Source organism: Mus caroli, chromosome 2 (assembly GCF_900094665.2).
Source record: "Mus caroli chromosome 2, CAROLI_EIJ_v1.1, whole genome shotgun sequence".
NCBI lineage: Eukaryota > Metazoa > Chordata > Mammalia > Rodentia > Muridae > Mus > Mus caroli.
In genome coordinates this window covers 148,490,066-148,513,439 of record NC_034571.1, presented here as the reverse complement: position 1 = coordinate 148,513,439, position 23,374 = coordinate 148,490,066, and the positions used below count along the sequence as shown (strand labels likewise).

At 45.1% G+C, this 23,374-nt stretch overlaps 1 protein-coding gene across 6 annotated transcripts; it reads right to left on the bottom strand.

Moving 5' to 3' along the window:
- Positions 1-945: 945 nt before the first annotated feature.
- Positions 946-21,618, bottom strand: Aar2 (AAR2 splicing factor). 6 transcript variants are annotated; one of them, XM_021154273.2, is made up of 5 exons: positions 21,524-21,618; positions 18,296-18,440; positions 16,887-17,687; positions 12,137-12,366; positions 946-2,249 (listed from the first exon to the last, which is right to left on the bottom strand). In XM_021154273.2, the coding sequence occupies exons 3-5, from the start codon at positions 17,641-17,643 to the stop codon at positions 2,082-2,084; spliced, it is 1,155 nt and encodes a 384-aa protein (XP_021009932.1). In that variant the 5' UTR covers positions 17,644-17,687; positions 18,296-18,440; positions 21,524-21,618; the 3' UTR covers positions 946-2,081. The 6 variants fall into 6 exon arrangements, with proteins under 6 accessions (XP_021009932.1, XP_021009939.1, XP_021009942.1 ...); XM_021154280.2 differs by lacking the exon at positions 21,524-21,618 and adding an exon at positions 20,994-21,507; XM_021154283.2 differs by lacking the exon at positions 18,296-18,440.
- Between the last annotated feature and the right edge of the window lie 1,756 nt (positions 21,619-23,374).

Below are 23,374 nucleotides of genomic sequence, written 5' to 3'. Positions count from 1 at the left end.
AACATCAGGGTGCTGTCTTCAGAGTGACCGTGGGAAACATATTTTGCCCCAGAGGTGCTGCTCAAATCAAGTACGATGTGTTACTGCTTGATAATGCCACTCCAAAAACCACAAACCAAAAACTCAATGCATCTTAAGAACTTAAGAACTACAGCTCTTAAATCTGTGTGGAGTATGGTTTGACAAGTGTTCCACCACAAACCACTGCTTCTGAGGGCACGCTGTGGGTGGCCTTCGTCTGTCACTATGTGGATCTGCCTATGCTGGGTACTGCATGTGAGTGGAAAGCTTGTCGTGTGGCCTCCTAACCCCAGCACAGTCTATTAGTGAATGTGTGGTCTATGTGTTAGGTGCATTTGTGTGTGAGCATGTGGAGGTCAGAGGTTGATACTGGATGTCTTCTGTCACTGTCCACCTTATGTCTGAGACAGGATCTCTCACTGAACCTGCAGCTTACCAAGTTCCAGCTGACCAGAAAGTCCCTAGGATCACCCAGCCTCTGCAGCATTTTGATTACTGGTATGCACTGCTGCCCTGGCCTTTCACGAGTTCTGGGGATCTGAAGGTCTTCACGCTTTACACCAAGCAGTTTACCCATTGAGTCATTTCCTCAGCCCCGGCAGAAGGTTTGTACACATTGCAGCCTGCATCAGAAATTCATTTGTTGGGAGATGCACTTTTAACCCAGGCCCCAGGTAGTTGTGATGAGTGGGCTTTGTGGTAAAAGAGGAATAGCAATTCCCACAAGGTGAAACTTGAGGTTAATGTAGAGCTACAGGGTGTGTCTCTCTGCAAAAAGGCAAAGCTGGCTGGCTGCCTTCTCCAGGGACTGTAGGGGTGAGCAGGTCTCCAGGGTGGGTTCTGCAGGTAGATGTGTTGTCTATGCACACAGCTTGGCTACTTTGGAAACCGGGCAGATTAGCTATAAGAGACTCACACAGGGGGATTAGTCCCAACTCAAAGACTTTAATGTACATTGTGCTCTTGGAAAAACATCTCCAAGGAAACAAGAGGAACCAAAAGTCTTAAACAGCAGGACTCTCACTCACTGGCCTGCTGTGAGCTCAAGCCTCAGAAGGACTCCAGAGTACAGCAGAGAGCCTGAGGTCAGGGTGGAGGGCCTTGGAGCCCTTCTTGAGACAGAACTCTGCCCACACCGCACAATGGGTGTGCCTTCAAGAATCCCTAACACCAGAAACGTGACAGCACTCATGAGAATCCCACAGCAGGGCTGGGGAGAGTTAAGCTACCCAGCTATCTCTATGGTTCTGAAGAAAAGGCCCAGGCTTTACCAGGGCTTAAGAAGCAGGCTCAGAGCAAGACCCCCTCCTTTTGCTGTTGATTTCCATGTCATCAGAAGCATCATGGGAACCTTTGTGAGAAATGGGAACCCATGGGAGGTTTCCACATCCTGCTGCAGAGTGAGGCCTCAGGATGACGGTGACAGTAGCAGGAGATCCCACAGCCAGCAGCTGACTCAGGTATTAACCACTGTGGCTTTTGGCAGAGGAGGTGTGGCAGATGAAGCTGACCTCCTGCCAGACTCAATCCACCATCTTCCTTGTCACCTGTCCCCAGCTAGGCTCTTGAGAGGTCAGTGGCCTGAGTTTTGGCAGGTTTCCTTCCATCCAACCAGGAGCAGGAAGAAACTCTATACAAACCACATTCGGCTTCCAACCCACACTTAACTTAAAAACTCACTGACTTAATGCCACAGACCCTAGGATGGATCTGGTTTCTTTCCTCTTTTAAGCAGCAATGGAATAAGCAGCTAGTTCTTTTGGATTTAATGTTCATTTTCTCGTTGTCAGAAGGAATTAGACTGTTGCTGGGGCAGGTTTCATCTTGACCTCTTCTTTTCCTGAAATTCAGCAGCTGGGCCAGTCTATAGGAAACCATACATAAATGGCCACTTTTGCAGCAAAGGAATGTATTATGGTGAGAGCTCAGGTTCCAGCTCCATCTTTGCAGGACCTGACTGGATAACTGTGCTGGAGGGTTCCATCCAGGACAGATGAATGGGGGAGACCCTGGGTTGTAGTGATGAGGGAAGAGGTCTCCCACAGCTTGAGGATTTACAGTTAGGCCGACTCGATGCCCTCGGGGAGCTCCACCACCACTGGGGCACAGTCCTCTGGCTCTGAAGTGAAGTCCCAGCGGAACTTCTTAGTCAGGTGGGCTTGGAACTTCTCGGCTTTCTTCCTCAGGGTGGCTTCCACCGCAATACTGCAGGCAGAAGAAAAGAAAACCTACAGAGAACAGAGGGTAAGTTACTTTTGAGAACAGGGGGCCAAAAAAGCTGTGGAATTTTCCTCCTGATGTTCAGCTCTCTGGGGCAGTAGATCAGCTGCTGCTGGCACTGTCCCAGGACACCTGCTCTGCACCCCCCCAAACCAAGAAGGAAGACATTGGAACAGGACTGGAATGGAAAATTACCATACCAAGCACAGATGCCCCATGACAAGTAAGGCCACGAGAGTTACCACCAAAGCCCTACCCAGGGTGGGATGGAGTGTGAAGATCTACAGGGCACCCAGGCATAACACAGAAAATAACAGGGTATACCAGGTGTTGTAAAGAAAAGTCTGGGGAGACCGTAAGCCCTTGGATCCCATAAAGTTCTAGGCCCTCAGCCAACAAGGCTGAATTGCTGCTCTGATCTTCTAAATGGGCCATGGACTGCCAGTTTGAGGCTTCTATTCCTCTTAAAAGGTGTCTTTAATGTTCATTTTAAAAAGCATTACCATTGTTTAAATCGTGGTAAAACAGTTGCAGCTACCATTTAAACTATTTCTAAGTGATTAGCCAGTGTCAATATGTAAATTCCCATTGTGCAACCATTACCAATGCTCATCTTTAGAAACCTCATCTTCTCCAACTGACACTCTACCCACAACACACCATTCCTTCTCATTCCCTTCCCCTGGCATCTGGCAATACTGTTCTACTTTCTGTCTCTGTGAATCTAGTCATAGTATCTGTCCAATTGTGGCTGGCTTATATCACTTAGCACACTTTCAAGGTTCATCTGTGTTGAAGGACACATTAGAATCTCTTAAACTAAAGAGCAGAGCTAGACATGGTGGTGCACATCTGTAATCCCAGTACTCAGAGGGCTGAGGCACAGGAAATTCAAGCTCAAGGCCAGCCTGGGTTACACAGTAAGGCCCTGTCCCTAAGCTTCCCCACCTCCAATTCATGCACACTTGTAGGCTAGCATGTTTGTGTGTATGTGTATGTAACACACACACACACACATATTTTCCTTTTAAAAGGGCTTTATAGAGCCAGGCGTGGTAGCGCACACCTTTAATCCCAGCACTTGGGAGGCAGAGGCAGGTGGATTTCTGAGTCCGAGGCCAGCCTCATATACAGAGTGAGTTCCAGGACAGTCAGGGCTATACAGAGAAACCCTGTCTCGAAAAACCAAAAAAAAAAAAAAGAGGTCTTATTTATTTTTATTTATGTGTATATGTGTGCCTCTATGTCTGAGTATGCCATACTAACATAGGTGCCCGCAGAGGACAGAAGTAGGTGTTGAATGCCCTGGAGCTAGAGTTACAGGTGGCTGTGAGCTGCCTAACATGGATGCTGGGAACTGAACCCAGATCCTCAGCAATTAAGCCCTGATCCATCTCTTCAGCCTCTGTTGTCCATATTCTGTTTGCCATACACCTGTCAATGACCAATTAAGGTGTCTGTAGAGAAAGAAGCTTCCATGACTATACTGTCCATACACTTGAGTTCCTGCCTTCTGTTCTTTGAGGCAGACCCAGACAGGGAACTGCTAGACCTCAAGACAACTCTGCCTTACGGGACACTACAACTGTACCACAGTACATCACTGCCAGGAGAACGCCAGGGCTTTCAAGTTTCTCAGTGCTTCTTCATCTTTGGACAGCAGCCCTTCTGATGGGTTTGATAACTATCTCAGTGTAATTTTGATTTGTACTTCTCTAATGATTAGTGATGATAAACATATTTTCACGAGGTTACTGTATGTTTGTATATTTTCTTTGGCCAACTGTCTCCAACTTCTTTGGCTGTTTTGAAGTTGGGCTGTTCAATTGCTGAGTTACATACATTCTGATACTGAGCTGTTATTTTGATGTCCCCACAAACTGTTTCAGCTAATTCAAACATGTATGAGGAACAAAACAAAAGGGTTTTTTTTATCCATTTGAAGGGTATTCCAGTTCCTGAGGATATCGCAGGTCTACTACTTCTTAAACAACCTTACTGTTCTCAAAGAAGTTTCAGACAATCAAACTGTACTTCCACCATGCTCTGAGAAAAATATACCAAAATGTGCTTTTATTGTTTGTTTTTAAATTAATTGATTAACTAATTAACTTTTTAAGACAAGGTCTTACTATGCAGCCCTGGCTGGCCTGGCCTTGAGCTCACAGAGATCAGCCTGCCTCTCTCTCCCTTCCAAGTGCTGTAATTAAGGGCACAGCCACCACATCACCTCTGCATCCATACTTTCAGGATATGGCATGGTATTCAGTTACCCAAAAGGGAATACAAAGGTTCTTGTCTGCCACCTGTTACCCTACAGGCCTCCTGCAGACATGGCCACAGAGCACAGCAACTATGATTCAGTCTCTCCAGTTGTAGCTGGTCTATACACCACATGGTTTAGGGAGCTTGTCTGACAGGGGCAACAGACAGACTCTGCAGCTGATTCCAGTGGCAACATCAAGTTCTCCACTGGAAGGAATCATGACTCCAACAGCCAGCCATAAGAGTAACTTCCTGGAGCACTACTGTATGGTCTGGCTAAGAAAGCTCCTGTGTGCTTGTCTGAGCTCAGGGTTACCTCAATCTCACTGAAATAACAGGCTGACTATTTACAGCTGACCTCATCCAAGAGAAAAGCAACCCAAAATAGTGCCTCTCATACCTGCGTTCTGGACTCCTGGTATTCTAACATAAACATTGTTTAATGTACAGAAGAATGAAGAGATTTATTTTTGGCTCTTCTGCAGTTCCTAGCACTGAATAATTGTTCATTATGTGACGGCACTGGAGATGATCTAGGATGAGCTTGCACACCAGGCCCCAGACTTCTGCTGGCTTATGTGACTTGCAAAGGCCTAAGCTGAAATGAATTGCTCTGAACTCTGTTCCTCTAGACTGGGTCTGGCTTCCCTCGTGGCATTTCTCACACTGTCTTATGTCACAGTGGTTTATGCCTTAAAGAGCAGGGAATGAATCCTAATTACCACTGTGTCCAACATAGCACATTGCCCAGAGCCTGGCACAGCTAGGTAGGGCCCTGGTATGCTAAGCAAACAGAAAGAACAACACACAGATTGAAACTGTTACAGTTGGCAATAGCCGGAAGTGAGAGGCTGGAACAAGCTGCGCTCAGAGTCATCACCCATCCTCCCCCTTTTGAACACGCCTGAGAATAAAATTAACAAGTAGTGGGTAAAAGCAAAGTCTCTGGTCTTCTCTATTAAGCTGCTAAGTTGAAAGGTTTTTTGTCTTTGTTGTCATTTAAATCTTAACTACAAGCCTAGAAGGCTGGAGGGCAGGAGATTACTACTCCCATTATACAGATAAGGATACTGGGTCACTACACCATCCTTAGCATGATCCGACCATGCTAGGATAGTCAATCCTATAATTTACAACCTTCTTTTGTNTTTTTTTTTTTTTTTTAAAGATTTGTTTATTTATTATATGTAAGTACACTGTAGCTGTCTTCAGACACTCCAGAAGAGGNCGCCAGATCTNGTTNCGGATGGTTGTGAGCCACCATGTGGTTGCTGGGATTTGAACTCTGGACCTTCGGAAGAGCAGTCGGGTGCTCTTACCCACTGAGCCATCTCACCAGCCCGATCCTAAACTTTTAATCCTGCCCTGTGGATGCTTCTACAACTGTTGCCATTGATGGTCTCCAGAACCTGGGCCACAGAACCACAGTGACTGTCAGTTTTAAAGACCAACTTTACTGAATTATACTTGCACACAATTAAATGTTCCCATGGCACTGTCTGACTCACTTGGGTAAATACACGATTATACAGGGCACTGGCTTTCTTTCGGAATCTAGTTCTCAGCCAGGAGCCTCTGGATTTGTTGAGGCCTCATCACACTTAGATCTCAGAACAGGTTGGTGACTCTTAAAAATGCTCTGGTGTTGCCCTTGGATGGTCAAAGCCTTCTTCCCCCAAACCCCACTCCTAGCCCCTCCCCCTCCTTTCTTTTTTTTTTTTTTAATAATTTTACAAACTTAATAATTAATTTGTTTTTGACTAAGATACTGTCTCAGTACATAGTTTAGAAAGGCCTTGAATTCACTATGTATTCACAATGTGGCCTCTGATTTTCAGTTCTGCCTCAGCTTGCTCCGAAGTGCTGGGGCTACAGGTATGTGCTACCACACTCTGCTTGGTGGTTCATAAACAATTCAGGAAAGATGTTTAAGAGTATTTAGTTAGGGCTTGGGATACAATTTAGTAACAGTGATTGCCTAGTATTGGTGAGGCCTTGGGCTCAATTTTCAGTGACCCTCCCTCCTGTAGGTGATACTGGGGGGAAGGCATTTATTCAAGCAATAAAGTATCTGTTTTTTTTTTTTTTTAATTTTTGGATTAATTCCATGCTTTCTTTAGAAAAATTAGTAATCATCTAGTTACTTTATTCCCTAATGTAAAATCAAGTAAAGATTTCTAACAGCATGAAAAAATGAATCATCTTAATTTTGGCTGATTATTCTTGGATATTGTTTTTAAAATACTTTTAAAACAGGATGATCACATTTTGCAAATGAATGCATTTATCTAAAACAAAAAACATAGGCCAGGCAAGGTGTTGGCGCATAACTTTAGTCCCAGTACTCAGGAGGTAGAGGCAGGTAGATTTGTAGGTTCAAGGCCAGCTCGGTCTATAGAGTAAACTCCAGGCCAGACTAGGATACATAGTGAGACCCTACCTCAAAACAAAACAAACAAAAGCCCCCAAGCCCAAATAAAGTAAAAATAAAATACCAAAATACCAATACTTTATTAAATCTATTATAAAATTAAAAAAAAAAAAAAAGACAAAACAAAACAACCCTCAAACTCCAGTCATAAACATGAATGCTTTTTAAAAAGCAAAGTTTGGTGACCATAGTGACTATATCACAGAGGATAGCTGAGCCTGTCTTGTCCTGATTTTTTTGTCTAGTCCAAAAAAGAAACTTCCTTCAAAAAACAGCAAAACTGCTCAAATGACTGACTTACAAAGGAAACTGGCCAGAAGAGCACTTGGGTTATCTCTGTAACCCAAGTGGTTTTATGGACAAGACTATACAACAGTGATAAGCAAGAGTGAAAAGCACCAGGAATCATTGCTTCTTTTACGACAGGGTCTCTGTGTAGTTCTGACTGTCAAGGAACTTGTTATGTAGACCAGGCTAGCCTAGAACTCAGAGAGAGCCCCTGCCTCTGCCTCCCAAGATGTGTACACCAGGCCTCATGCCTTACTTTTTTTTCTAAAAATTACACTTATTTAATTTAATTTATATGATCACACATGCACATAGCATGCATGTGGGGTCCTGAGAGCAAACTGAAGTCCCCAGCCTGGTGGCAAGCATCTTTACCTGCTGAGCTTTCTCCCTAGCCTGAAACCAGGCCTTCCAAGGTCAATTCAGAAAATTTGGGCTGTTTCAACAGGAGCTAGAATTATATAGGTGCTCTCCTACAATGAGCTTCAGATCCAAATCTCAGCCTTGTGATCCCTGGTTCTGAGTGTGAACGAAAACATAAGGCACTTACAGCCTATGAGATGCGATTAAAGGTCTTGTATGTTTTGAGGGCTAAATGAGACAATATATGTTGAACATACAAAAGCCACAGTCGGGGAGGTGAAGGAGGTAGATAAATGTATCTATTAGAAATATTTACAATATGAAGTTGGAAAGATGGGTTCAGTGGTTAAGACCACTGGCCGTTCTTCCAGATGATCTGGGTGTGACTCCCAGCACCCACGTGGTAGCCCTGAATCTGACATCCTCTTCTGGTCTCCATGGGCACTAGGCATGCAAGTGGTGCAGAAACATATACAGGCCACACACCCAGACACGTTGAGACTAGGGTGTAGCTCAGTTGGTACCTTCCTCACAAGGATAAAGTCCTGGGTTCCACCCCCAATACCTATTACCTGCACATGGTGGCACATGCTAGTCAACCTGGTACTTGGGAGGCAGAGGTAGGAGGACCACAAGTTAAAGGTCATGTCCATCTATAGTGAGTTTGAGGCTAGCATGAGATAAATTAGACCTCACCCATCTCAAAAATAAGACAAACAACACAACCACACCCCCAGAATCCTATGCGTAGAACTGCTGGAGACAGCGCCCAGAGCAGTAATGAAGCGTGAAGCTGCCTGCAATGCATCCACAGCTGTAACAAAGCACCACGGTCACGGGCTGTGTCACTGTATGCCTACACACTAGCAGTCACTGGACAGAACCCTTGCTTTGTGCATAACTCTTTCCAACACACTGTTAATTCCAGATTATCTTTTCATTGACTTTAAGGAAGTTATGGTGAGTTAAGTTGTTTTAAATGAAAGGAAACAAAGGGTTTTTTTTTGTAAAACAAATCATTTTTATTCAAGCCATATCCAAGGGATTTGTAAAAGCCTGTGGCATTTATTCAAGTGTCTCACATGGGAAGGTTAAAGGGAAAAAAAAAAAAAAATCAATGGCTAAGACCATTATGGGGCTGATTTTAGCCATGTCAATGTGGCTGTCTTTAATGTCTGTAAGTGCTTACACATACACATACCAGTCCCTCTTCCCGGGCAGTAGACAGACATTTTCATTCCTAAGCAAGGAAGCCAGTTCCATGTGACTGGCAGGGGAGAGAGCAGAGGAAGCTTTTAAGGTCTGCTTCATTCAGTCACAAACTCCCCAAGTGAGTGCCTCTGCATGGGGGATCAGATTCTCACTGCCAAGATGGCTCATTAAAAAAAAAAAAAAAGTTTTGTAATATCCTAGTCTCCACTGTGCCTTTTGAAATATCAATGTCCCCCACAGAAAGCTCTTCTAGAATTCTCAAGCCCCTCAAAATATTATCCCCAGTCATAATCTGCCATTCCCTTTTTGATGTATCAAATGCCCTTTATAATACTTCACTGTTTCTTTGTATGCCTATTTTTTATTTTCTGAGACAGAGTTTCTATGTAGACCAGGCTGGCCTGGAACTCACAGACACCAGACTCCCTCTGCCTCCCATGAGTTGGAATTATAGGTGTGTGCCACCACTGTTCAGGGAAAGGGGAAAGGGGAAAGGGGAAAGGGGAAAGGGGAGAGGGGAAAGGGGAAACGGAAAGGGAAGGGAAGGGACAGTATGGCCTGTCTGGGGCTTGCAGTGAGTAGACCACAGCCATCGCCTTGATGGGAGAAAACAGCGGCTGGAGACTAGGCCAAGAGCCCAGTAACAACGAGCCTGAGGGCCAAGGCTGGCACACTTACACTGCCTAGGCAATAGGGGAGCCAGGGGATCAGAGCTACATTTTGGAGCAGCAGAGGCAGCAGTGTGGAAAGCAGAGGGTTTAACAAGGTAAGCACGGAGACTGACAAATGCTGATGGAGTCTAGGGGACACCAAAAGGCCTGGGCTATGATCACGGTACAGGGCTGGTCTGCAACACCATAGCTGGGAATCCTTCATTAACTCACCTCTTTACTTCCTGCCATCGGGAACTTCTGACATTCTTGTTTAAGTATATTCCCACTCGTAGAACAGAATCATGTACCCAGAGGTGCTCAGTCAGTGCTCCTAAATCAGCATTCACCCTGGAGGACAGGAGCCCTAGCTAAGTCCTAATTGTATCCCTCAGCAATTGCAGTGGAATCTACACATAAATGTTCAGTAACATTTACTGCTGTGGCATTTTAAAGGCATATATCCTCAACATTTTCAAATCATGACATTAGATGGTATAACTCAGTTAGTAGAATGTGAGGCCCTGTGTTTTATCCCCAGTGCCCCATAAACTAAAAGTGTTTGGCACACACCTGTAATCCCAGGACTTGGGAGGTAGATAACGCAGGATCTGAAATCCAAGGTTGTTCTTTGCTACAAAGGGAGTTTGAGGCCAACTAGAGCTAGAGACAATGTCTAAAAACAAAAATCCCCAAACAACCAAATGACATTAAGTTTTTCAAACTCTCAGCCCTGCACAACCCGCACCGGCCTCGAGCAATCCAGCTGGGCCCTTGGTGTGTTTTGCAGATCACTGCTGCAACACATGCTGGGAACACCATGGCCTTCCTGTGCTTGTGTAACAGCGTTCACTCACATCGTGAAGCTAGTACCCCACCACCTATGGGTCCCCATAGAGGTGGAATAAAGATTTAATTTGTCTGTTCCACAAAGAACAGAAAAGGCCAGTTTAATTCTTCTGAAGAAGAACACACAGGCTCAAGCCATCACTTGACAGATACATCCCCACAGTCACAAGGCCTCCAAGTGCCAGAGTTCCCAGGCAACAGCCTGCTGCCTAACTACAGGCTGAGGGCTCTGAAGAGCGGTCTGTTCCTTCTGAGAAACGGGGTGGGAGGGGTCATGGCTGTAGTCAGTACTAACTTTTTTTTCCAGTGCTGAAAATTGAACCTAGGGCCTTGAAACTGTTAGGCCACCACTTAGCAGGTTTTTCCTTCATTTGAAGACTGAGAATGGTCTGGTCTGTCAACAGACACACATGATGCTTAATCTCAGGCGCCAACCTGATAGGAGCTAGAATCACCAGGGTGTGCCTGTGGGGATTTTGTTGATTAGAATTAACTGAGGCACAAATATCCACCCAGTAGTCCCTAGGCTAGGATCCTGGAATGTATAGAGAGAAGCAAGTGAGCTACACAGGCATTCACCACTCTCTGCTTCTGCTCTGTGGAAGCCATGTGAGCAGCTGCCTCAAACTCCTGTTGCTGGACTACCCCACTAGCACGGAATGAAACTGAACTGTAAGTTCAAAGATAAAATCAAGCTAATTCTCCTCTATATTGCTTGTATCAAGTTCTCTCCCCACAGCAGCAGAACAAGTAACTCAGACATCATATAACACAGTAACTATGGTGTCTACTACCCAGTGGCATTAACAAATACTAGTTTCTCCCGTGGGCGGGAATGAGAGAACCCTGCACCATCTTGCATGGAATGGGCCTTATGGGGGCATCACACAGAGGAGAAGAGATACATTGCTGGCACAGGAGCTATGGGAACAGATAACTAGCTGCTTCTGTCTCTGCAAACCCTGAGAAAGTTACAAAATGTGAGTGACAGAGGCTGTCCCAAGTACATAAAGGAATGGGATCTGTTTGCCAAGGGAGGAAATAGTACAGGAGGAAGATTCTAACTTGTTTGAAGCTCTTTCCCTAATTACCACTCATAATGAAAATTTAATTGCCAAGTTAAAAGCAAATTTTACTGTTTCTGTCAGAGAATCTCTGCAGAAACTGGCACATTTTGTTTGAACAGGAAATCAAAGTTGCTTTAATGCTTAAATGAGATCTAAGGAGCTGCAGATGTTTCTTTGGGAATAACGAGCTTCAAAACTCGGCCTCACTAGGCTGCATCAACTCACAGCTTCAGCAAGAACTAGAAGCTGGTGCTCTGGCTTATGTGGCTTATCCCCTGGGCTCACGACGTGGAAGCTCATGTGTTTGGTGACTGTAAGAGGTGGGACCTGGTGAGAGGTTCTTCGCCCACTGGGTAGTACTCTTGGGAAGGATTAATGGAGCAACCGTGGGGTTCTTTGGTTGTTTGTTCACAGAAGTTGTCACTGGTAGGGCCACTAGGTCTTAAGCTCTGAGCCTCCACAGCACTCACCGCTGGGGCTGGAGAGACGGCCCAGCAGTCAAGAGGACTGGCTGCTCTTCCAGAGGTCCTGAGTTCACATTCCAGAAGTCACAACCATCTGTAATGTACCTAGTGTAGGCCCTTTGTGCGGAGAGAGTGCAGACAGAGGGTCTCTGGCCAGAGGTGCTTACAACACAGTACAAGACAGAGAACTAGGAAACATCAGGAACATCATGGAAAACAGTAAGAAAGAAGAAGGTGGCCGGCAGAGGGTGGTCTCACATGGTGCCTCCCTGATGAACCACATGGCTGTCAGTGCAGAGTACCCACCTGTAAGGTACTGGTGAGGAAGTTGTCCTGGGAGACAATGTCCACAAAGAAGTCAGCAGGGATCTCACCAAGCTGGTGGTACAGGATGGAGATGAGGCTGATGTACAGGGTGTGGTGCTTCCCCATGGCAGATTCAGACCGACACAGAAGGTTCAGGAGCCGCTTCCAGTGCTCAAATGCCTCATACACATTGCCCAGCAGGAAGCACACAAAGGCAAACTGGAGCTCACCTGTGAGGTACAGAGAAGGGCTAAGATCCTCAGAGCACGGAGCTCCGGCTAACACTTCCCTACATCATTTACAAGGCTGCCATTCACACCACACCTTAGCACCAGGGAGGCCTGCACCCTTGCCATCCAATAGACCTTAGAATGAGATTCTTCATTCACCAATACTCCGCCAACGTTTGCTGAACGGCTATCAGTCCAAACCATGGGCCACCAAACTGTGACTGGGTATTTACTCAAAACTGGGCCCCAAGAGAAGAAAGAGGTAGTACTACTATACGCCTGGCACTTTAGGTGGGCCCTAAACCTGCCCATCAGAATTTCTAGATCTCATTAAAAGCAAAGCTGCTCAGGGTTAGAGAGGTGGCTCCAGGGCTAAGACTATTTGCTGCTCTTCCAGAGGACCAAGGTTCAGTTAGTAGCACATGCTACAGGCAGCTAACTGCCACCTGTGACTCCAGCTGCAGGGGATCTTCTGGTCTCTGTGTGCACCTGCACTCATACACCTATTCCCTACACACACACACACACACACACACACACACACACACACACGAGACTTCAAAATAATAAAATAAATCCTAAAAATTAAAAACAGAAAGTAAGTAAAGCTGCCTATTTATCAACGACAAGATTTTGGTGAAGCAGAGATGACAGGGCCCAGGATTTGTAAACAAGATCAAGGTGTAATTTTTTGTTTGATTGGTTTTTAATTTTATGTATATGAGTATACTGTCTCTCTTCAGACACACCAGAAGGCATGGATCCCATTACAGATGGTTGTGAGCCACCGTGGGTTGCTGGGAACTGAACTCAAGAACTTTAGAAGAGCAGTCAGTGCTCTTAATCGCTGAGCCAACTCTCCAGCCCCTAAAGGATAGTATTTTACAATTAACATCTGAGTCATTGACATGGTCACCTCTTAGTGGCTACTATTCTAAGTTTCCCAGATGACATGACCAACTCTAGGGCTAGTGAAAAGCTGCCATTACACACCACACTCAGCCCTCAGCCCTATTCCTCTAGGTCATCAGGAAAGGTAGCATCTCCCTCACCTTAAGATGAGGTTAAGGGTGTGTCCAAGATTGTATAACTAATGCTTTGAATAATGGAAGAAAGCTATAACATATTTGATACTGGGTAGGAATACGTCTAGTCTCCCACAGCAGGAAATCCCTAAGGTCTTATTGTAGGGCTAGCCTACCAGTCAGCTTAGTTTTGTTTATTTAATCACAGGGCTCTGATTCCATCTCTGTGAGCAGCCTAGTGGCTAAGAGCATGGGCTTTGGAGCCAACCTACCTGGATTCAAATCTTAGCTCTCCTACTTAGCAGCAGTTATGACCTTAGGCAAGTTACTTAATCTGTTTATGCCTCCATTTCCTTATCTGAGTATTATAATGGAGAATAAACTACTTACTGCAGTGCATGGTAAGTGTTTGGAATAATATGGGGCACACAGCAGCACTCAGAATGCTACCTCCTATTCCCAGTCCCCAACAAAGAAAGACCTAATACTCTGGATGCCACTGTACGTATGCAAGCCACTAAGGCTTTGCCTGGCAGACAGGATACATCTGATGTGGCAGGATGTGGTGGTTCAACTTGTCATCACAGCACTCAGGAGGTAGGAGGCAGGGGAATCACTGCCCCTGCAAGTTCCAGGATCCTGGATGCACTCCCTGGCTTCAAAGGTGGCCACATTTAAGCTATGTATATGGGCCATTAAAAAAAAAAAAATCAGCAAATAAGCTCTTACATGCATGGCATTTGATCCGTCACCATTAAGGGCAGGGTTTCCTGATTCCAGCCTGTGAAATCTTTTCAAAACAGAGTGAAATTTTCTTTGCATAGTGACTTATTTCTGTTTGGTTTTACCTGGTTAAACTGTGGAACTAACTTTAGCTTATTCTTTTGTAGTCACAGCCCTAATTTACTGTCTGATTTGGAGGGGTGTGTTGAGAAAGGGTCTCACTAGCCAAAGCTAGGCTGGAAGTTCTCTGGCAGGGAATTAATATAAATTTGTGAGGTTTTGATGGTAAAATTTAAATGATGGTATCAGAAATAATTTCAAGGAATTGTTATACAGATTCAAACTTGCCCTAAACAAATTTTTTTTCTTCTTTCTTTCTTTCTTTCTTTCTTTTTCTCTTTTCTTTTCTTTCCTTCCTCTCTCTCTCTCTCTCTCTCTTTCTTTCTTTCTTCTTCCTCCTCCTCCTCCCTTCCCCCTCCTCCTTTTTTAAATTGTGAAATAAGTTCCTGGCTGGCCTGGAACTCACTATGCAGACCAAGCTGGCCTTGAACTCACTGAGATCTAACTGCCTTCCCTGTGCTGGGATTCAAGTGTGCCACCTATGTCGGTACAGATTTATTTTGAATATTGAAATGTTTAAGAGATAGAAAACAAGATTGCTAGTCATGTTTAAGCAAGAATTCAGGGGTTACAGATATAACACAGTAAGTCATGCACTATAATGTACCTACTAAAGATTTATTTCTTTTTATGTGTTCTGTCCGAGTGTCTGTGAGAGGGCACCAGATTCTCTGAAACTGGCTTTACAGACAGCTGACAGCTGCCATGTGGGTGCTGGAATTGAACCAGGGTCTTTTATTAGAGTAGTCAGTGCTGTTACCCACTGAGCCATGTCTCCAGCTCCATGATGCACCTATTAAAATGTCCATTTTATCATCAATTCAGCCAAGGATATAACAAGGTCTATAACCAAACTTCTATAAGCAACCTTCACCAATAGGAAGTTATGTGAATGCCCTGGACAGTTTAGACAATATACCTTAGAGGTATAGCAGGGGCTGGGGAGATGCTCGGTCAGGGAAATGCTTGTCTCTCAAGCACATGGACCAGAGTCAGGCCCCAGAACTGGAATTTAAAAGGCTGAAGTGGTGGGACAAGTGTTCCAACTCCCAGCACTGGGGAGGCAGAGACAGGCAGATGTTCACCCAGGGTCTACTACCAGTCTACTTGGTGAGTTCTAGATCAACGAGACACCCTGTCTCAAAAGAAAAAGATTAGCAGTATTTAAGGAACAACACCCCAGAGGCTAACCTTTGACCGCCATATGTGACATGTGCATAAACACACAACAAGAGCATGCCAAATGTTTGCTGTCACTAATATTCAGAGATAGAAAGAAGATGGCAGCTTTTCAACCACTGAACTGAACAGGCCCTTGCTAAGAATCCATGCTGAGCGCTGTCAACAGTGATGAACTGCCTCCAACCCCTGCTGAGGAGGCAAATCTGGTAACTCTCCTGCAATCCAACCCTAAACCCAGGTACCTTCACCAGTGCTTACGAGGCTCCACTTACAACAGAAAATAGGGGCACCTAAGGAGTGGCCACGGAGAACTAGTTCCACAGCTCTGGGCACTGTACAGCTAGCCGTAAGGCAGGTGAGCAGTGATGGGGAAATGCTCACAGCACAGCACAGAACACTGCTCTCTGATCCTGTCTCTATAAAAACCACATACACTTATACAATAGAACTGAACTGATAAGACTGAAACATAAAGGACAAGTGAAATACATAGAAATACACAGGAAAAAGAAAAAAAGTACAAGTGAATTCAACCATGAAAATAGTTATTTCTAGAGATAGGACTTAGAGTAAACTTTATTTTTATTCTGTGATAAGTACATATTATTTTAAAATTAAGAGTGCAAGTAGCAGGCCGAGTGGTGGTGGCGCACGCCTTTAATCCCAGCACTTGGGAGGCAGAGGCAGGTGGATTTCTGAGTTTGAGGCCAGCCTGGTCTACAGAGTAAGTTCCAGGACAGCAAGAAACCTAGCAGAGAAACCCTGTCTTGAAAAAACAAAAAACAAACAAACAAGAAAAGAGCTCAAGTAGCAATAAAACTATAACAATTTAAACAAAAATAAAAGTCCTGTTCTAAGCCAGTGAAGAGAGAAACATTTTAAGAACTCAAAAGCAAACTGAGGTATCAGATGGAGGCTTTAATAACACAGACAGATTGGACCTAGCAATCAGGAGCCTTGGACTCGGATCTCAATGTGACTGCTCTATTAGTCAAATCCTTTCTCTCTGCAAGGGTGGGCTATGTCAGCAATTAGCAAACATGGGATTATGTACACAAGCTCATCAAAGATGCTCAAATTATTAGATAAGACACACAGACAGCTAGACCCGATACAGATCTCTTGACTTAAAATCTCTAGGCTAAGGTGTGAAATGCCTTTTGATGACTACTAATCAGTCCACCTTCTGCCCCCTTTAAGAACACTGGGTTAGAGCCGGGCGTGGTGGCGCACGCCTTTAATCCCAGCACTTGGGAGGCAGAGGCAGGCGGATTTCTGAGTTCGAGGCCAGCCTGGTCTACAAAGTGAGTTCCAGGACAGCCAGGGCGATACAGAGAAACCCTGTCTCAGAAAAAAAACCAAAAAAAAAAAAAAAGAGCACTGGGTTAGATAACCCAAGATAAGCCCCCTATTCTAAGCATTCCGAGTACCCCCACTAGTATCCTTCCCCAAAGCCTAGCTCGTTCTTACCAAGTACATCCTGGGGGTTGCCAGGGAACTGCTTGCTGAGCACAGTCTCGAGGGCATAGCTCAAGTCCATGCTGTGCCTGGTGATTTCTGCTGGTGTGGCTCCTGCTGGGAACATCTGAGTGGGCAACTCTGAGAAGCGGATCTCTGTCCCAGCTCTGGGCCTCATCTTGGGCAGCCGGGCTAAGCCCTCTTGGTAGCTTTTGCACTCGGTGCCGCAGAGGGGTAGGTTCTGCTCCACCCTGTCCTTGGTGTGCTTCATGGAAAGCACAGGCAGCACATCTGAGAAGGCGCAGATCTGCCTGCTCTCAGGCTGCAGCTTCTCCATGGTGGCCTCACTGATGAAGTTGGTGAGTGAGATCCATTTCTTGAGTGTACCATACGGGTAAGGTCCCAGAAACTGGTCTAGCTCTGGGAGATTGGCTCTCATAGCTTCTACTTCAGCCTCTGGAGCTGGAGACAAGTCTACTTCTTCCTGGACTGCATTCCAGCGCAGGACTGTCAGCCCCCGCTGCTTCAGGCTGAGGAAGAAGCCCATGCGAGGGCCCACCTCCCTGGGATTGGCCTTGTCCACAGAGCTGTAGTAGAGGAAGTGGATTCCAGGAGGAATCATCTTCACACCCCGGAACTTGGGCCCCACCTCCCAGGAGTTGTAGTCAATGCCAAACTCTGTCCCCTTGGGCATGTTCAGAATGACCACCGTGGCTCCTTCAAAGAAGAGCTGCTTGGCTAACTCAGGATCCATCTGCATGGAAGACATGAGGCCAGTGGAGGGTAACCAAAAGCAGGGCTCTTTTCTGTCTCCTAGAGAGAAAGAGAGACAGAAACAGTTGATCAGAATATGGGAAAAGAATACTTTAGTTCTTGCACATTCTCTATGTCAAATATTGAATTATATCCTGACAGAAATTAACTCCCTTTAATCTCCATGGCAACCCTGCATCTGTCTAACAGATGAGGAAAATCAGAATCAAAGAGATTTGGGGGTTTTGATTTAAGGAGCAAGAGTCTTCATTCCACCACTTAAAGACAGGTGGTCACATAGTACCAAAATAAAACCTGCCTGCTGGTACTGCAGGCTTGTGTCCACTGCCCATCAGATGTCCCTCTTTCAACAGCAGTGGAAGGTGGAAACAGCTCAAATGGCTCATTTTAAACTAGAACAATGCAAAATTCACCTTAAGCTACAATTCTACCTAAAATCTGCTACTGGAGAGTACCATAAGATGACCAAATCAAACTGGCTACCTAATTTTCCATGAGCATCTAAAATTAACAAAAAGTCTGAGGAGCGAAGGAGAGTTTTTCAAACTCCCTTCTTTCACTCATCAAAAGCCTACTTGGAAATGAGGGAAAGCAAAGGGCTGGGCTCCTAGTTTAAAAACAACCTGCCAGGGTGCAGTGCTACATGCCTGTATTCCCAACCCTTGATCTGGAGTTCAAAAATCACCCTTGATTGCTAGAGACTGTCTTCTCAGAAATCAAACAATGAAACCAAGCGGCTGGTGAGAACACGGTCCATCAGGTGCAGTGCTTGTCCATTACACACAAAGGATCCTTGGAACCACAAAAAAAAAAAAAAAAAAAAAAAAAAAAAAAAAAAAAAAAAGAAAAAAAGTTACAAAAAAATTCTGTGATAGACAAAGACAGAGGCACAAGATCAGACATTAAAGTCATTCTCAGTACACAGTGAACTGGAGGCCAGCCTGGGACACATACACAAGACACTGTCTTAAAAACAAGCAAACAATCACAAAACAAAAGCACCGAAAGTCCAGGGATCAAACAGCTTCCCCAGAGTCACAATCCCTCCAGAGACTGACATGGCAGGTCTACAGTGAGTGCTTGAGGAGAGGCTTAGATTCTTTATTTTATCCACATTTAAATTCCCTATAAGGACATTTTGATTGAAAGCAAAGTGGTTGAGGGTGCTGGCAAATGCTCAGTGAGTAGAGGCACCTGCCTTGTAAGCCTGACAACCTCACTTCGATGGCCAGAGCCCACTCAAGGGTGGAAGGAGAAAAGAGAGCCCACAAAGCTTCACATGTCTGCCCCAGCATATGACCCACCACCCCATCATGCACTCACATGCACTCGATGCTAAAAACAACTGTGTAGCAGACACTGTCTCTGCAGTATTTGTAAGAATGTTTTCAGCATGAACCAATCAATGCAAGCCAATCAAGTACTTCAACTTTTACTGAATTGAGTACTAAGTCACTTACTAATCCAACTGACAAAACACTCAGATTACAGGCACTACCCAGGATCTTTCCTGGGCCCTAAAAGAAATGTCCACAGAATAAGACTACTGAAAACCAGATATCTATATTTTACACAGAAGTGGCCTCAAAATCCACAAGCAGGAAAATCAAGTGCTGGTTATGTTTACTCTTTTATTTAAAACAAACAAAAAAAATCCTTTTACAAAAAAATATTATTGTCTTTACCTAAAAAACCAGGAGAAAAGACTCTAAATTAGCACTCTTTTTCAAACTGCAAGATGTATCTTGAGTTAAGAAATCATTTTTAGGGGCTGGTGAGATGGCTCAGTGGGTAAGAGCACCCAACCGCTCTTCCGAAGGTCCGGAGTTCAAATCCCAGCAACCACATGGTGGCTCACAACCATCCATAACGAGATCTGACTCCCTCTTCTGGAGTGTCTGAAGACAGCTACAGTGTACTTAAATAAATAAATCTTTAAAAAAAAAAAAGAAAGAAATCATTTTTAGACAGAAAGCTATCTGAAATAATGAGAAAAGTTAGTTACACAGAAGCCAGAAGAGGATGCTGAATTCCCTGACACTGGAGTTAGAGGTGGGTTTAGCACCATGACGCCGGTAGGAACTGAGTCCAGGTCCCCTGGAAGAGCAGACAAGTTTCTTAACCACAAAGTCATCTCTCCAGCACCAAGAAGAGAATTTTTAAGCTATCGGAATGCCACAAGTAACAAGGATAGGAATGGTTCCAAAAAGACATGTGCTTGTATATAGATGTGATCACAGCATCAAAGTCTTGGGACTGTAGTTCACAGTAAAAAAAAAAAAAAAAAAAAAAAAAAAAAAAAAAAAAAAGTCTGAAACGTACAAACGAATACACTCTTCACAACCCTGCAATACAGAGACAACTCCTCAGCGTATTCACCGCCTTCCAAGAGTGGAGAGTACTTGGTCCTCAATGCGTTCTCTATCTGGCTTTAGGGAATGGCCCGAAAACGCAGCATGAATTTCCCTGGTCAACTCTTCAGCTTATTTAATACCACCCCAATCCAAAGGATTGTTCTAACCACACTGGCTTCTTTCTGATCCTCACACCAGAGAAAACTCTACCCATAACACTTGGTCACACAATTATTTTTCTTTTTTTTAATCTTAGTAAAGCCTCCTCGACCCGGGACTAAGTCAAATGTTGGCGATGACACTCTGGCTACCCTGTTGCCGTTCAATTCCAGGGACAGGTGTGTAACTTTGTGTACTTGGTTGAAGACTGTCAAGCCCACAAGACTCGAGTCCCTGATGCCTAGCATACACACGAAGCTTAATTTTTTTTTTTTTAATTTACGATAATATGCACTTAAATACAGGAAGCCGGGTGGGTGACTTACCGGAAGCCACGCAGAACCAGCTCAAGTGAGTCTCGTTCTCTGGTTACAGTTAAAGGGGGGCGGGGGAAAGTTCCTTCGGAAGCCCCAGAGACCCTGACCACGGTGTCCTCGGGGACGGGTTCTCAGGAAGAAAGGCCTCCTCAGACACCAGCTCACAAGGCCAGACTCCGCCAGCGCGATTCTGAGACAAGAAGCGAGGTGGCCGGACCACACACAACGAAACCGGAGGCCGAAAGGCGCACCGAGGGCCGACACTCACCGTAGCACCTCACGCTCCGGCTCCGCGGAAACGGGACGGAAGTTCGGCTGCTTTGGTGCCGGATAGGTGCTACGGAAAAAGTAGTCCGGTGGAGCCCCCCGAGTCTCAGAAGAAATGGCCCGTGCTTCCAGGTTCCTCACGATAAGCACTGCAGTTTCTTCTTACTGTTTCGTTTTACTTCCCGAATTATAAATAACGACTTTAATTAAACTATCCACTTTATATCCCCGTCCAGAAACATACTCACCATCCACAGTCCATTTGGTCTCAAGCAGACACGGGCTGGCCAAAGCATGGTTCAGGTGTTGGCACACAGTAGCCACAGACTGGCTCAGTCATGGTTGGTCCTCTTTAGCCACATTTCCTATGCCGGTCACCATGTCAAAAGTTCCCTATTATCTACAAGTCCTGGCTTCCAGACACATTCATCCCTAGTTTCAGAACCAAGGCTGTTGCCTGAAGGGAGAGCCATTCCCTTCAACCGCAAACACAGCAGTTCCTCTGGAAATGACCACCCAGTGTTTTCCAGGCCTTACAAAATACAGCAGTCAAGCTATCAATGCGCACTGAGTGAGGAAACCTGCCTGTCTTTTTCTTCTCTATTTCCTTAGAACCTAGCACATAGCCCTCATAAATGTACTGTGTATTTAATAACAAATCAAATGATGTGTATAGTAAATGACTATCCATAGGCCTTGCTGTATTAGTCAGGGTTCTCTAGAGTCACAGAACTTATGGGTAGTCTCTATATAGTAAGGGAATTTGTTGATGACTTACAGTCCAGCTCTCCAACAATGGTGAACAGCAGCTGTGAATGGAAATCCAAGGATTTAGCAGTTGCTCAGTCCCACAAGGCAAGCAGGTGAACAAGAGAGAGAATCTTCCTTCTTCCAATGTCTTTATGTAGATCTCCAGCAGAAAGTATGTGCCCAGATTAAAGGTGTGTGCCACCATGCCTGGATCTGGAACTTGCTTTGTCCCACATGACCTTGAATTCAGAGGTCTCCCTGTCTTAATCTTCTGGGATTCATAGCCACTATGCCTCAAGATCTCCATGCCAAGATCCAGGTCAGACATTTGTATCTCCCAGTCTCCAGATTAGGGTCACAGGTGAGCCTTCCAATTCTGGATTGTAGTTCATTCTGGATATAGTCAAGTTGACAACCAGGAATAGCCAGTACACTAACCTTGTGCTGAGTGGTTCTGTACATCAGAACTCCACCATGAGCCAGAGCTACTGGGAGATACATAGATACTACTACGTCTAATCTTCTCACTGACCATAGTCAAGATGTGACCCTCCTTTAATCTTGTACTGCCAACTTTCCCGACCTGATTGTAAGCTTGTTTATCTATAAAGGCAGGATTCTCAAAGGCCTTCAGTCTCTTCTTCGGGTGACTTTACCAAGACTGGCTGTAGCTACAATGGCTGACAGAGCAGAAGACAAATAACCTCCAACTTCACTATCGCCCACCTGCCTCTTAAGTGGCCTTCCTCCAGCACTGATGATTGTCAATGGAGAGAAAGCATGCCCAAATTCATGGAAAAGCCTTGCCATTCCCAGAAAGGACAGGAGTCCCTCTGCCCCCTTTACTGGCTATTGATTGATTGATTGCACCATACCTGCATATCTCTAACCCCGGGTTGGTAAAGGGCTTGATCTGAGTTTATCTTCCATTTATCTTCCTATCCCTTGCTGATAGATATGTCCTCCATCTTTTTATTGGTGCTACGATTCTGGGAGAAGAATGACCAAGTATAGGGATGAAGACTTGGCAATTAGGATTCTCAATCTACAAAAGAGGAAACTGAGCTTCACAGAGGCACCACAAACCTCAAGAGTACAGAGATCGGGTAGAAAAACAAACAAACAAACCACGTGATCTAAAAGCAGCTGGAGTTCTGGCCCCTGTGCTGCTGCTTCTTGTGTGTCATTGTTCCCCAGTGACAGCTGACCACATCAATCTGCCCCACTCACAACTTCACAATTCATGTCTTAGGGGGCTGCAGACTAGGCTAGACAGGGCAATCATGGCTAATCACAGTGGGCTGCCACAGGTCAGCCAGAGGTGAGTCAGGCAGGCAGTCTCAACCTTCCCTGTCAGTTCCATTTCCCTTGGGAAGTGGCTCAACTCCTTCCCCCTCCCCTCTCCACTCCCTTCTTAGGTGCTGAACTCTGTGGTGTGGTCTCCGAGCTTCCAGGTGGTTTCATATGGCTTCTCCATATTTTTAGAGACCCAGGGCATTTAACACTGGACATGGAAGTTGCAGGATAGAAAGATGCTGGCCTGGACACCCAGCTTTGTGAGCTACATTCATCCAAAGCACCATTTCTCAACTTTGGTACCCATGGTATGTGAGGTCAGGTAATTCTAGATGGCAGACAGCTGTTCTGTGGATTGGAAGAAGTCTAGCTGCAAACATAGGATCCAATCTCTAGAACACTGGTCAACCGTGGTGCAAAATCTTTCTAGAAACTGCTACCTTACCCTTTCCAACTCGAGCTGAGGAAACATTGAGTTGGATGAACTACCCCGGTTATTCTCCAGGTCCAGGAGGTGCAGTGCCAGTGTCTGTAAACCAAGTGCTAGTCCAGGATCCTAAAAGCAACTGATCATTAAATGGAA